This window comes from Leucoraja erinacea, chromosome 5 (genome assembly GCF_028641065.1).
Source record: "Leucoraja erinacea ecotype New England chromosome 5, Leri_hhj_1, whole genome shotgun sequence".
Classification (NCBI taxonomy): Eukaryota; Metazoa; Chordata; class Chondrichthyes; order Rajiformes; family Rajidae; genus Leucoraja; species Leucoraja erinaceus.
In genome coordinates, this window is record NC_073381.1 from 91,144,722 (window position 1) to 91,159,898 (window position 15,177).

At 43.0% G+C, this 15,177-nt stretch overlaps 1 protein-coding gene across 1 annotated transcript in view; it reads left to right on the forward strand.

The window, feature by feature from the left end:
* The first annotated feature begins 5,918 nt into the window (after positions 1–5,918).
* Positions 5,919–15,177, forward strand: part of LOC129697555 (EH domain-containing protein 3) — a 63,685-nt gene continuing 54,426 nt past the window's right edge. Inside the window, exons 1-2 of the mRNA XM_055636223.1 lie at positions 5,919–6,534; positions 10,955–11,131. Coding sequence (XP_055492198.1) covers positions 6,308–6,534; positions 10,955–11,131 — 404 coding nt within the window. The 5' untranslated portion in view covers positions 5,919–6,307. The remainder of the gene's footprint in view (positions 6,535–10,954; positions 11,132–15,177) is intronic.

Consider the following 15,177-nt stretch of genomic DNA (forward strand, 5'->3'; position numbering starts at 1 on the left):
ACCAAGTTATAAAACTTTATCAACATACAAAACAATTACATTTTGTATTTGGTGATAAACCACAAAAACTATTAGCGCGTCAACTTCACAAATTGGATGGGGGAAAAAACAATATACAAAATTAGAACAGACAAGGGAGAAACATTAACACTGCCTAAAGATATTAATGATAGATTTCTACAATACTACCAAAAATTGTATTCATCTAAAATAACAGAACAATCAACGGGAATGGAAACATTTTTACAGAATTGTAAGCTTGCGGGTCTAGATCAGAAAGAGAGAGAATTGCTAGGGGCTGAAATTATGATAAAAGACATCGAAGAGTCAATCAAATCTTTAAAAAATGGAAAGTCTGCAGGCCCCGATGGTCTAAATTCTGAATTTTATTAAAAAAATTATGATTTGCTTTCCCCACGCCTACAGGCAATGTACAAATACGCTTATACTCAACAGAAACTCCCAGAAACTCTAAATGAATCTACAATCATACTCATACCAAAAACGGACAAGGATCTTGAAGACCCAGGTTCATACAGAGCTATAGCCCTCTTAAATACTGATCAGAAAATATTAACTAAAATTGTATCTAATAGAGCTTAGTGATCAGCAAATTAATACATCCCGACCAAACAGGGTTTATCCCCAAACGGTTATTCATTTTATAATCTGAGAAGATTATTTAATATTATATACTCCAATAGAATCCCTAATGCAGATCTAGCAATTATCTCGTTAGATGCTGTAAAAGCATTTGACCAGGTAGAATGGCCATATTTATTTTCGGTGATGGAAACATTTCAACTAGGAGAGAAGTACTGTACATGGGTTAAATAGTTATACTCTAATCCAACAGCTAGAATATTAACAAACAAAATGTTATCAACTAAATTTAATCTCTCTAGAGGCTGTAGACAAGGATGTTCACTATCCCCACTATTATTTGCTCTTGCAATCGAACCCCTAGCAGAAAGCGTTAGAAACCATCCAGGAATATTTGGATACAATACTAGAGACACAAGGAATAAAATCTCCTTATATGCAGATGATGTACTAATATATATTACATAGTTAGAAATTAGTATTCCAAACCTATTAAATCTAATAACTCAATTTGGTCAGTTTTCGGGATATAGAATTAATTGGAATAAAAGCGAAATCATGCCAATAACAAAATTCAATTTACATACAATACAACAATCCCTTTTTAAAATAGTTAAAGATAAATTTAAATACTTAGGAATCTATGTAACTAAGACATATATCTCTTTATTTAAACTAAATTTCCCACCCTTACTGAATAAACGACATAAGAATATTCAATACTGGAAAACACTCCCCATTTCTATGCTAGGGAGAATTAATGCTATAAAAATGATTTTTTTTACCGCAACTGCTGTACCTACTTCAATTAATTCCGATATATATCCCAAAAACTTTTTTCAAAAAAGTCGACTCCATTGTTACAAGTTTTGTCTGGGATTATAAGAATCATAGAATAAGTAAAAAACATTTATGTAAGTCAAAGATAAATGGAGGTTTGGCTTTGCCAAATTTCTTATTTTATATTTGGGCAGTCCATATTAAAAACATGAATTTCTGGCTGGAAGAAATGGATCAACAACCAGATTGGTTAATGATGGAAAAGGAAGACTGTCTACCTTTTGAAATTGGACCGATCATATTTGCCCCCACAAAACTGCACAAAGAAACCTATAAAGAAAACCCCATAATACATAGTGGAATACAAATTTGGAAACAAATAAAAAGATATTTAAAATTAAATAATATACCATCATGCCTTCCCATTGTAAATAATCCTTTATTCAAATCATCCTTTATGGACAAAGGTTTCACACAATGGAAAAATTATGGAATCAAAAATATAGGACATCTTTATGGGAAAGTCACTTTTCTTTCATTTCAAGAGTTACAACAGAATTATGGACTGCACTCAAATAATTTCTTCAGATATCTACAAATTAGAGATTATGTTAAATCTAATACACAAGTCTACAGGAGTAGGGAATCAGAAATTCTTGATGAATGTTTGAACAAGCATCCTAATACTGAAAAACTAATAGCTTATATTTATAACACCCTACTAAACAACGAGGTACCACCGTCCGAACCATATAGATACAAATGGGAAAATGAAATAGGTCACCCTATAACAAAAGATATGTGGGACGAAAGTTTACAACAAATACATCAATGTTCATTAAATGCCAGACATACTTTAATACAATTCAAGGTCTTACATAGACTACACTATTCTAAAATAAAACTAAATAGAATCTTCCCACAAATCTGTCCTATTTGTGATAAATGTCTACATCTAGAGGCTAATTTAACACACACGTTTGCAAACTGTATAAAACTCAAACATTTCTGGACTGATATTTTTGAAATAACTTCAGAAGTTATTAATACAAAACTGGACCCAAACACAAAATTAATAATACTTGGAATATCAGAACAAAGTTTAACACTCACAACAAACCAAAGAAATTTCCTCGACTACAGTATAATAATCGGGAAAAAATTAATATTAAAATTTTGGAAAGGCCCTACAACCCCTACAATTAAAATGTGGATTACTATATTTTATATATTGAAAAGCTATATTTTATAATCTACGAACTTATCTCCATTGACGTATTACAGGTAATCCATTCCACCTCCTTTGTTTTTCTGTTTTTTTAATTTGTAACTTATCTATCCTCTTTTTCTCTCTTTTTCTATAAAAAAATAAAAACACTAGAAGCAGAAGTAATTGATAATTGAAAAATTTAATAATGTATGACTGATGTATATGAAAAGTCTTTTTACTATACCCTGTAATATGTAACTATACTTTATAATATGTCTACTTCTAATAAAAATATTTAAAAAAAAAGAAAACTGCAATAACGTGATTGACCACATTAACTTGACTGCTTGGTTCTGTATGTTAATTTGCTTGAATTGGTTAACTTGTCTTAACTCAACTTAACTTACTTGACTGTATGGTTTTGACTAGTTTGACACGACTAATTTGATCTACTGTTTTGACTCCAATTTGTCTACGTCAATTGATTAAAAATATGACAATTTGGTTGATTGGTTTGTTGGCTAATCAGTTTTGACAATTAATTGTCATAAGTGAAAGGAGCAGAATTAGGCCATTCAGCCCATCACGGCCACTACGTCATTCGACCATGGCTGATCTATCTCCCTCTCCTAACCCCATTCTCCTGCCTTCTCCCCACAACCCGACACCCGTCCTAATAATTTAACCAGCACTAACACATATTCCCAGCATATGCAGTTCTCGATTAAACAAACTAATTGTTTGCTCAGTGCTCCCATGAAACAACTGCCCCCCCAATCTCCACTAAACAACTGCCCCAACCCCCATTAAACAGCCCCCTCACTAAACAACTGCCCCTAAAAACCCCATTAAACACTGCCCCCCCCCTTTAAACAGCCCCCCCCCTAAAAACAACTGCCCCCAACCCCCCCCACTAAACAACTGCCCCCCCCCACTAAACAACTGCCCCCCCCCCCACTAAACAACTGCCCCCCCCCCCACAACTGCCCCCCCTAAACAACTGCCCCCCCCCACTAACTAAACACTAAACAACCCCCCCCACTAAACAACTGCCCCCCCCCCCACTAAACAACTGCCCCCCCTAAACAACCCCCCCCCCACTAAACAACTGCCCCCCCACTAAACAACTGCCCCCCACAAAACACCCCCCCCACTAAACAACTGCCCCCCCACTAAACAACTGCCCCCCCCCACTAAACAACTCCCCCCCCCACTAAACAACTGCCCCCCCACCAACTGCCCCCCACTAAACAACTGCCCCCCCACTAAACAACTGCCCCCCCCCCTAAACAACTGCCCCCCCCCCCCACTAAACAACACTAAACCCCCCCCCTAAACAACCCCCCCCACTAAAAACTGCCCCCCCCCACTAAACAACTGCCCCCCCACTAAACAACCCCCCCCCAACCCCCCACTAAACAACTGCCCCCCCCCACTAAACAACCCCCCCCACTAAACAACTGCCCCCCCCACTAAACAACTGCCCCCCCCCCCACAAACTGCCCCCCCTAAACACAACTAAACAACTGCCCCCCCCACTAAACAACTGCCCCCCACTAAACAACTGCCCCCCCCCCCCACTAAACAACTGCCCCCCCCACTAAACAACTGCCCCCCCACTAAACAACTGCCCCCCCCTAAACACTAAACTAAACTGCCCCCCCCTAAACCCCCCCCCACTAAACAACTGCCCCCCCCACTAAACAACTGCCCCCCCCACTAAAACAACTGCCCCCCCCACTAAACAACTGCCCCCCCCCCACTAAACAACTGCCCCCCACTGCCCCCCCCCTAAACAACTGCCCCCCCACTAAACAACTGCCCCCCCACCCCCCCCTAAACTAAACTGCCCCCCCCAACTAAACAAACTGCCCCCCCCACTAAACAACTGCCCCCCCCTAAACTAACTGCCCCCCCCCCCCACTAAACAACTGCCCCCCCCCACTAAACAACTGCCCCCCCCCCCACTAAACAACCCCCCCCCCCACTAAACAACTGCCCCCCCCCCCCCCCTAAAAACAAACCCCCCCCCCACTAAACAACTGCCCCCCCCCCCCCACTAAAACACTAAACAACTGCCCCCCCCCCCCCCCCCCACTAAAACAACTGCCCCCCCCTGCCAACCCCCCCCCCACTAAACAACCCCCCCCCCCCCCACTAAAACTGCCCCCCCACTAAACAACTGCCCCCCCTAAACAACTGCCCCCCCTAAACTAAACAACTGCCCCCCCCACTAAACAACTGCCCCCACTAAACAACTGCCCCCCCCACTAAACAACTGCCCCCCCACTAAACAACTGCCCCCCCCCACTAAACAACTGCCCCCCACTAAACAACTGCCCCCCCCCACTAAACAACTGCCCCCCACTAAACAACTGCCCCCCCCCAACCCCCCCCCACTGCCCCCCAAAACACTGCCCCCCCACTAAACAACTGCCCCCCACTACTAAACAACTGCCCCCCCCCACTAAACAACCCCCCCACTAAACAACTGCCCCCCCACTAAACAACTGCCCCCCCACTAAACAACTGCCCCCCCCCCCCTAAACAACTGCCCCCCCCACTAAACAAACTGCCCCCCACTAAACAACTGCCCCCCCCCACTAAACAACTGCCCCCCCCCTGCCCCCCACTAAACAACTGCCCCCCCCACTAAACAACTGCCCCCCCCACTAAACAACTGCCCCCCCCCCCCAAAAAAAACTGCCCCCCCCCCTAAAAACTGCCCCCCCCCACTAAACAACCCCCCCCCCCCCCCCCACCACTAAACAACTGCCCCCCCCCACTAAACACTGCCCCCCCACTAAACAACTGCCTGCCCCCCCCCCACTAAACAACTGCCCCCCCCCTAAACCCCCCCCCCCAACTGCCCCCCACTAAACAACTGCCCCCCCCCCACTAAACAACCCCCCCCCCCCCCCCCACTAAACAACTGCCCCCCCTAAACAACCCCCCCACTAAACAACTGCCCCCCCCCACTAAACAACTGCCCCCCACTAAACAACTGCCCCCCCATTAAACAACCCCCCATTAAACAAAACAGCCCCCCACCACTAAACAACTGCCCCAACCCCCCCCCCACTAAACAACTGCCCCAAACCCCCCCCCCCCACTAAACAACTCCCCCCATTAAACAGCCCCCCCACTAAACAACTGCCCCAACCCCCCCCCCTAAACAACCGCCCACTTCAAAGCTCTGCGCGCCCCCGCTAAACCAACCGCCGCCCAGATCGCGCGCCAGCCGGCGCGGCGGAGGCGGGGACGCGCACGCGGGGCGGGGCGGGGGCGGGGCGGAATGGGGACGCGCGGCCGAGTCCCGGCTTCTTTAACAGGAGGTGGAGCGGCACGAGCCGCCACAGCAGCCGCAGCAGGGTCGTGGTTGCTGCTGAAGTGAAATAGTGAACCAGGGCGAGGGGAAGAGAGAGAGATAGAGAAGAGAGGAAGAAAAGAGACTGTTATATTGCAAAAACAACTACACAGCTGTGAAGGGGGAGAGAGAGAGAGAAGAGGAAAGCGGCTGTCATATATATTATATATATATTCCATTCTTTCTCTCCAGGAGCATATATATATATATATTGCAAAAACAACTACACAGCTCTGCATCTATTGCTGCAATCAAAGCTTTTCCAATCGGGTCACGCCTATTGCGAAAGAGATAGATATATATAATATTTTGCTGTATCGTCCATCACTCTGAGAGGATCAATCGCCATGTTCAGCTGGTTGGGGAGGAGTGATCGGGGAAAGAAGGATCCCGAGCTGTTCCAGACGGTGACGGACGGCCTGAAGAAGCTGTACAGGACCAAGCTGCTGCCCTTGGAGGAGCACTACCGCTTCCACGAGTTTCACTCGCCCTCGCTGGAGGATGCCGACTTCGACAACAAGCCCATGCTGCTGCTGGTGGGGCAGTACTCCACCGGCAAGACCACCTTCATCAGGTAACATAGAAACATAGGGCATTTTAGGCCCTTCCAGCCAGCACCACCATTCAATATGATCACGGCTGATCATCCACAATCTGTACCCTGTTCCTGCTTATCCCTCACAACCCTTGATTCCTTTAGTCCCAAGAGCTAAATCCAGTGAATTGGCCTCCACTGCCTTCTGTCTGTGGCAGAGAATTCCACAGATTCACAACTCTCTGGATGAAAAAGTTTCTCCTCATCCCAGTCCTAAATGGTCCTAAAGCGAGGAACAGTCCCATCACGTCCGTGCTCAGCCACTTCCTCCTCCTCCTCACTCTCAGTCTGAAGAAGGGTCCACACCCCCCCAAATATCACCCATTCTTTCTTTACAGATGCAGGGATACAGTGGATGTGAAGAGGATGTTTCCACTAGTGGGAGAGTCTAGGACCAGAGGTCACAGCCCCAGAATTAAAGGATCTTTAGGAAGGCAATGAGAATTTTCTTTAGTCAGAGGGTGGTGAATCTGTGGAATTCATTGCCACAGATGGCTGTGGAGGCCAAGTCAAAGGATATTATTAAGACAGAGAAAGATAGATTCTTGATTAGTAAGGGTGCCAAGGGGAGAAGGCAGGGGAATTGGGTTGAGAGGGGGAAGATAAATCAACTATGATAGAATGGTGGAGTAAACTTGATGTGCCGAATCACTTACAAACTTGTGCTGTGTGTCCCACTGAGTTTCTTCAGCATTTTGTGTCTGCACATAATCCATATGATAAATTCTAGAAGCAGAATTGGGCCATTTGGCACATCAAGTCTAATCTGCCATTCAATCATGCCTAATCTATTTCTCCCTCATAACCCCATTTTTCTGCCTTCACCCTATAAACCCTGATACGTACTAATCAAGAATCTATCAATCTCTACCGTAAAAATATCCATTGATTTGGCCTCCACAGCCTACCTCAAAGCCTCCTAAACACTGCCTTCATATCTGCCTCCATCACCACTTCTGGCCTTGTGTTCCAGGCCCCCACCACTCTATGTAAAAAAAACTTGTCCAGCACATCTTTAAACTGGACCCTCTCACCTTAATGATACACCCTCTAGTATTTGACATTTCTACTGCGGGGGGGGGGGGGGGGGGGGAGGAGAAGGAAGATTCAGACTGACCACCCCATCTTCAGCTGCTGGAGGGAAAAGTTGTGGCATTTGCATGGCATGGTGTTTAAACGGCATACTGTATTTGCCTGGAAGTGAGATATACAACGTGCAAACATGCCCTTCATTCCAACTTGTCAATGCTGACCAAGATGTCACATTTTTCTGTGTTTGCCCCATATCTGTCTAAACCTTACCTATCCAGGTGTCTTTTCAATGCTACTGTAGTATTTGCCTCAACTACCAACTCTGGTAGCTCGCCACCGTCTGTGAGGGCACAAAGTTGCACCTCGGGTCCCTTTTTTCAATCTTTCCCCACTCGACTTAAACCCATGCCCTCTGGTTCTTTATGCCCCAACCAAGGTAAAAGTATGCATTCACCCTATATATCCCCCTCCTATACACCTCTATAAGATCACCCCTCTGCCTCCTGTGCTCCAAGGAATAAAGTCCTAGCCTGCCCAACTGTTCCCTACAGCTCAGGCCCTCGAGTCCTGGCAACATCAAAGAAACATAGAAAATAGGTGCAGGCCATTCAGCCCTTTGAGCCAGCAGCGCCATTCATTGTGATCATAGCTGATCGTCCCCTATCAATAACCTGTGTCTGCCTTCTCCCGATATCCCTTGACTCTGCTAGCCCCTAGAGCTCTATCTAACTCTCTCTTAAACATCTTGCAATGATAATAGAAATTTGTGGCACAGGATTCCAGGAAAAGAAAGATTTTCCTTCCCCCATTCCCCAACCCTCTGCCTCCACTTCCCCAGACCAATTCTTTTTCCAAGCTAGTGATGCAGACAAGTAGCTTGAGTGCTCCTTTGGATAAAGTGGTGAGGATTCAGTTTCTGCCTTTTTGACAATGTCTTGAAAGTTATCAAGATGTTAGTGGGTCTGGAGGGCTTGGGTTCTGTGGTGAGGTTAGATAGGCTCAGTCTTTTTTTCCCTGGAGTGCAGGAAGCTGAGATTTATAAAACCATGAGGGGCATGGATAAGGTGAATGACTGCGGTCTTTTTTTCCCAAGGTCTAAACTGGAGAGCATGGGTTTAATTGAGTCACAAACAACCACAGATGCTGGAATCTTGCCCCAAAAATACAGTACCAGAGGAACTTGGTGAAACCTATCTAATCTTTCTTTATAACACATTCTTTAGCATGTACAACATCCATGTAAATCTCACAGGAAAAGAATTGTAGAAATGTAGTTGGTGACGATATAAGATAATCTGGAGTCTCTGGTGCTCTTTGCAGAGCAGTACAGCTGATTTCATTCCTCTGCACCTCTTTCCAAATTCCTCCTAAACTATTTACTTCCAGATGGTTATCACAGGATCTTTTGCTGATCACTTTAAACATGTGTCCTGTGTCCTTGATCCATTTTTAATTGGTTTCAATTTGCCTTTTTTTTAAATCCAGATGTTGAACTCTTTTATATATATATTTTTTTTAAATCCCATTGGCATCTTGACTTGAATGAAGGTGAATGCCGTCTCTACCTTCTCTAGTCTGCCCATGTAACTAAAAACCATTATCCTTGAATCATTCTGAAAATCACGGGCAGTCACGATGTGATGTTCTGGACTTGATAATGTGATGTACTCTAATTGGGGAAAGTGTTTTATAAAACACATGTTATAAAGATTCAACATAATCTTGATTTTACACCTCGTGCTTTGATTTTAAAACAAACGTTGATCCTTGAGCAACTGTATTCTCAACATATTTTGCCATTTCAAAGGTCAATTTATTTTTCCAGCAGTGTTGTTGAATCTCCCCGTGGAATTGTTTTGTTTAGTCCAGGTTGTCTCTTTTCAAACAACGTGTATCACCTTGCTTTTCTCAGCATTAAATTTCGTCTACCATGTCATCCAACTCTCACACTATTGCATCCACCTTGTGATTTGGTAACTATATCTGTGTGCAGTTGTGGCCTTTTTAATATTTTATCGTTTCATCACGACCTATGTGCTCTATACTCTTGTCCTCATTGACTTCTTTAGAATTACTTTGCCCAGGTTAGGTGCTTTTGTCCTGCCCCCTGGCCTAAATAAGTAGGCTTTCAACCTCACCTGCACTTATTTTACCACAGATAAATGGACCTATTGACTAGTCCTTTGAGGGAGGGGTAGGTGGGCTCTTTCAGCTTCTTTGAACTTTCGATCATTTCGTCCTGGTATTTTCTCAAGTTTTTCCCCTTGAATTTATCTCTGCTGTCCCTTGATTGCTCTCAGATGGAGAATTTCACATTTGCAGCACTCCCTGTGTATACATTTTCCCAAATTATTTTTGCTTTGCAGCTACTTTTATATTTATGACTGCAAGTCTCTACTCGGGGTACCTCTGCCTTATCTTTTTTCATTGGAGAAAATACTTTGGCCTGTTTCCTCACATGTGACTATTTGATGGTTACAGTATCACGCTCAATATTTTTGCTCATAAGTGCATAATTTCTGTGATGAAGAAAACTTTGCAATGTATTCACAGTGCAATGCAGCCATGATTTAACATAATCATTTGGAACACAAATATAAGCGAGTGACATTTTGCTGCTCGCATGTAATCCTTTGTGCTGATTTTTGGGTCCGTCTGTTCACCAAAATTAAAATGTTCCCTTTTGGATGGATAGTAACAGATTCACCAATGTCATACAAGGCTAGCTGCTAAAGTTGGCTTTTATTCCTTTAATTATTGGGATTCGTTTATTTTAAATGCCTCTTAAATTTGTGGGGGGGGAAATGTCCTCTTGGAAGAATCCAGGGATAGTGTTACCAATTTAGAAAAAGGATTTGGCCATCACTTTCTTTTAACTTTGGGACAGGGAAAATGGGGGCACCTTATCTTGCTTCAAAAGCCACTATGTTGAAAATAGAACACCCTGGTGTTTTTCCTGGAGGTATTGAAAACAGAGTAAATTGATTTGAGTTACGATCGGCCATTCACCAATTAAATGGCAAACACTTCTCGGAGTTGTATACCCTGCTCCTGACTTTTCACACTTTGTGTCAGAAAGTGAATTGTTCTTTCAGTAAACTTCAGGAATCATGGTGAACAGACTTTGGTTATCATTGTGCAGGAAGGGACAGCAGCTGCTGGTTTGAACTGTAGGTAGACACAAATTGCTGGAGTAACTCGGGCAGCATCCCTGGAGAAAAGGAATGATCCAATTTCTTCTTTCCAGAGATGCTGCTTGTTCCGCTCAGTTACTCCAGCATTTCGCCTATCTTTTGCTACAATTGTATGTCTATCAAATGTCTGCTTGGTTGCTGCAAATTCTTACTTTTCGCTGATTCTTTCACAGATATCTTCTTGAACAAGATTTTCCAGGAATGCGAATCGGGCCTGAGCCCACGACTGACTGCTTCATTGCGGTAATGAATGGGGATGTGGAAGGTGTCATTCCAGGAAATGCTCTGGTGGTGGATCCAAAAAAGCCATTCCGGAAGCTTAATGCCTTTGGCAATGCCTATTTGAACAGGTTTGTCACAATCCTGTTAAGAGTTAATTATAATATTGGGGGAATGTAATGTGTAGGGCAAGTCAATAGGAGACAATGTGGCTGGCAAGTAAATAGGAGAGGATGAGTACAAAGACAATTTTGACAGCTGACTACTTCTATCTTTGGTAGTTAAGTTCAATGGTAAATACAAGAATGAATAACATTCAACCAGTACTTGATAATACAGTTTTCTAACTTCAATCCATTGCAACAAAAACATCAATAAATCAAGTTTAACATTCCGGCTTCAGAAATTACACTAAGTAAAGTGGTTACAGCATTGATATTGAAGCCGGTCTTGGTGTTTGTAGGCTGAGTATTCCAATTAACAATACATCTTTTGCTGGTAGACACAAAATGCTGGAGTAACTCAGCGGGACAGGCAGCATCTCTGGAACAAAGGAATGGGTGACGTTTTGGGTCGAAGCAGGGTCCCTGCCTGAAACTTCACCCATTCCTTCTCTCCAGCGATGCTGCCTGTCACGCTGAGTTACTCCAGCATTTTGTGTCTACCTTTGATTCAAACCAGATCTGCAGTTCTTTCTTATAGATCTTTTGCTTCTCATTTTAGGAACACAACGTATATTCCTTAAGTACTGTAATTCCTTAATATTGTTGCATTAAAACTTTTTTTTCAGTTTGTACTTCCAATCTTTAGGACGTGGATTAGTTTTATCTCCATTTATGAGCAAACTTGCACCTTGTTTAAAAGATATTATGGTAGAGTAGGTTTCAAAGCATTTTTAATCTGCATGTAGATAAGGTTGCTTTTAAATCCAATCAGTTTCTAGAAACTGGTTGTTCATTGAACTTTCCCCGAATGTTTGTCCTTAATGTGCATTTATAATTGCTTTTAAATGTTATCAACTGGCTTTAAAATGGCCTAGTCTGAAAATAAGGGGACCTTGGGATCAAACATATTCAGCTAATAACCTTTATGTACAGAAATGTCCAAGCATTATAGATGTAGTTCGAAGGCCATTAAACATTTAGTTGGGCTGTTAAATGCGTTTGAATAAGAGCAAAGGAATTAAATTAGAGGAGCAGCAGTAATTGAGTGATTTGTTGGAATGGGTTCAAATAATATGATGCATATTGATTTTTGTGCTGGGCAATCAAATATTTTTTAGTTGGCTGTGGCTTGATCAGTAAAAACAATGTAGCAGCATTTTTTCTTGAACTGACTTTTCTTTTTGCCCTGTTTTAGAGTCAGTCACATATCATGCTGACATGCCCTTCTGCCTAACTTATCCATGCTGGCTAAGAAGCCTCAACTAAGCTTGTTCCATTTATCCGTGTTTGGTCCCTTCTCTCTAACCCTTTCCATACATGTACCTGTTGAATGTCTTTTAAATGGTATTGTACCTCCCTCAACTACTTTTAATGGCTGACTCATTCCATATATCCAACACCCTCTGTTTGGAAATAGTTGCCCCAAGAATTTGTATTATACCTATGCCCTTTATTTCCATACCCTGGGAAAAAGGCTATGTGCATTCACCTTGTCTATTTGTCCTGTGCATTTGTACACTTCAATAAGATCATCCCTCAGTACCTGCAGTCCAAGGAACAAAGTCCTAACCTGCCTAACCACTCCCCCCTCTCCTTCAGAGCCTCAAATGCTGGTAACATCCTCATAAATCTTCTCTGCACTCTTCCAGCATAATGGATATTTTCACTAGCAGGGTGACCAACACTATCACAGTACTCCACATGCTTTCTACCAACATCTTGTTCAACTGTAACATAACATCCTAACTTGTACTCAATTTCTTTACTGATAAAGGCCAGCATGCCAAAAGACAACTTTGCCATCCTATTAATCTGTGACACAACTTTCAGGGATCTTTGTAAATATACTCCCAGATCTCTGCTCTTCAACACTCCCTTGGCCCCTACCATTCACTGTGAAGGCCCTGCTCTAGTTTGACTTCCCAAAATGTAACACCATGCACTTGCCTGAATCAAATGCCGCAGCCAGCCCTTGGCCCACGCCCTGTTGATTAAGATCCCTCGAATTCTTGATAACCAACTTCATTGTCTATGATACCACCAAGTTTAATTTAATTTGCAAACTTATTAATCATGCCTTGTATATTCTTATCTAAATTGTTGATACAGATGACAAACAGCAATGGTGCGCCTTGTGGACTGGGCCCAGCACTCCTCATTAAGGCACACCATTAGCCACAGGCCTCCAGTCTGGCAAATAATCTTTCATCCATCACCCTCTGCTTTCAGCATGAAGCCAATTCTGTATCTAGTTGGTTAGTTCTCCATGGGTCCCATGCAATCCAAATTTGCAGAGCAGCCTATCACGCAGAACCTCATCAAAGGCCTTGCTGAAGCTATAGGTGATGTTTATAGCCCTGTCCTTGTTAATCCTCTTGGTTGCTTCTTCAATAAAACTCAATCCAATCTATAAAACATTATCTCCCATGTACAAAACCATGCTCACTACGTCTAATCAATTCCAGTCTTTGCAAATGCATGGATATACATCTTAGGCCTCAGACTCATGTCCTGCAATTTGTCTAACACAGATATTAGATATTTTTTTTTAGTCTCCCAACTATGCCACTCCATAATATCTAACATCTGGCAATGCAGAACAAATGTAATTATATAGTCAATTTAGATAGTTACAAAATATTGCAATACTCCCAGTTTGTTTGGCATTTGCAGTATTTCTAGAATTCCAAATCAATTTGTAATTTTCTGAAATGAAACACGGTAATCGTTTGCAGGCCATTTTGCATTTCTAAATTCTGCTAGGCAGTTTGAAAATGATTCACACCAAGGATCTGTGGGATGATGTCATTCTTTCAACTGAATTTCAGCAGCACAATGTGTAGGAAGGAACTGCAGATGCTGGTTTAATCCAAAGAAGGACACAAAATGCTGGACTAACTCAGCGGGACAGGCAGTATCTCTGGAGAGAAGGAATGAGTGACGTTTCGGGTCAAGACCCTTCAGACCCCTTTTCTTCAGCAGCATATATATATCAATCGTGTATAAATCTATATATCTATATGTCCTGATTTGACTTTCACCCCTGCTGCCACCATCCCAGAACACTCCTACTCTGCTGCTGATCACTTCTGAGGCTTGGATCCAAATATCCCGCAATGATTCTGAAAAGGGTCTGGACTCGAAACATTACATAATCCTTTTCTCCAGAAATATGCTGTCTGATCTGCTGAGTTACTCCAGCCTTTTGTGTCTCTCAACAATTCCCTTAAATCGTGCCTCCATCTGCAGCAACCTCCCATCTCAGTCCTTGCTGTCTCCTCCCCTTCCTCAGCTCCCCTGCTGTCTCCTCCCACCCTCCAGCCTTCCGGCTACTCCTCCTTTTCCCTTTCTTGTCCCCACCCACCCCCACCCCTGATCAGTCTGAAGAAGGGTTTCGGCCCGAAACGTTGCCTATTTCCTTCGCTCCATAGATGCTGCTGCACCCGCTGAGTTTCTCCAGCTTTTCTGTGTAACCTCCCATCTTAACTTGTTGCTGCACTTATTCTCGACTGCAATCCTGGTTTTAAAATCATGTTAATTCTTTGATAACTAATCTCTGCATTCAAGATTTTAACGTGGGACTTTTCTTTCACTTGAAACAAAGCATTGTACTGTTTACTGAAATGGCATGACACTCAGGCATTTAGATTGCCATTGAGGAAATTCTTTACTTAATACAAATGAAGTAAATGTTTTTGTATTCTATTTTTCCCCATTTGTCTTAGTAATACAGTACGGAAACGGGCCCTTCTGCCCAATTTGTCCATGTAAGGTCTCATCCATTTTTCTGTGTCTTCACGTGCACCCAGGCCCTTTTGACCCATCATCCACCCCCTGGCCTTCACTGGCTCACAATTTAAGTTGGTGCGACCCATGTTGTCCCCAAATCAATGTAATTAAACTCTGCTTAAATAGAGCAAATCACTGAATGCTAGATAAGTAATATTAATTCTTGTGTTTAAATCGTGAAAGCAGCAGCTGAAGGAAGATAAATTAGAAATCTGCACTGCAGT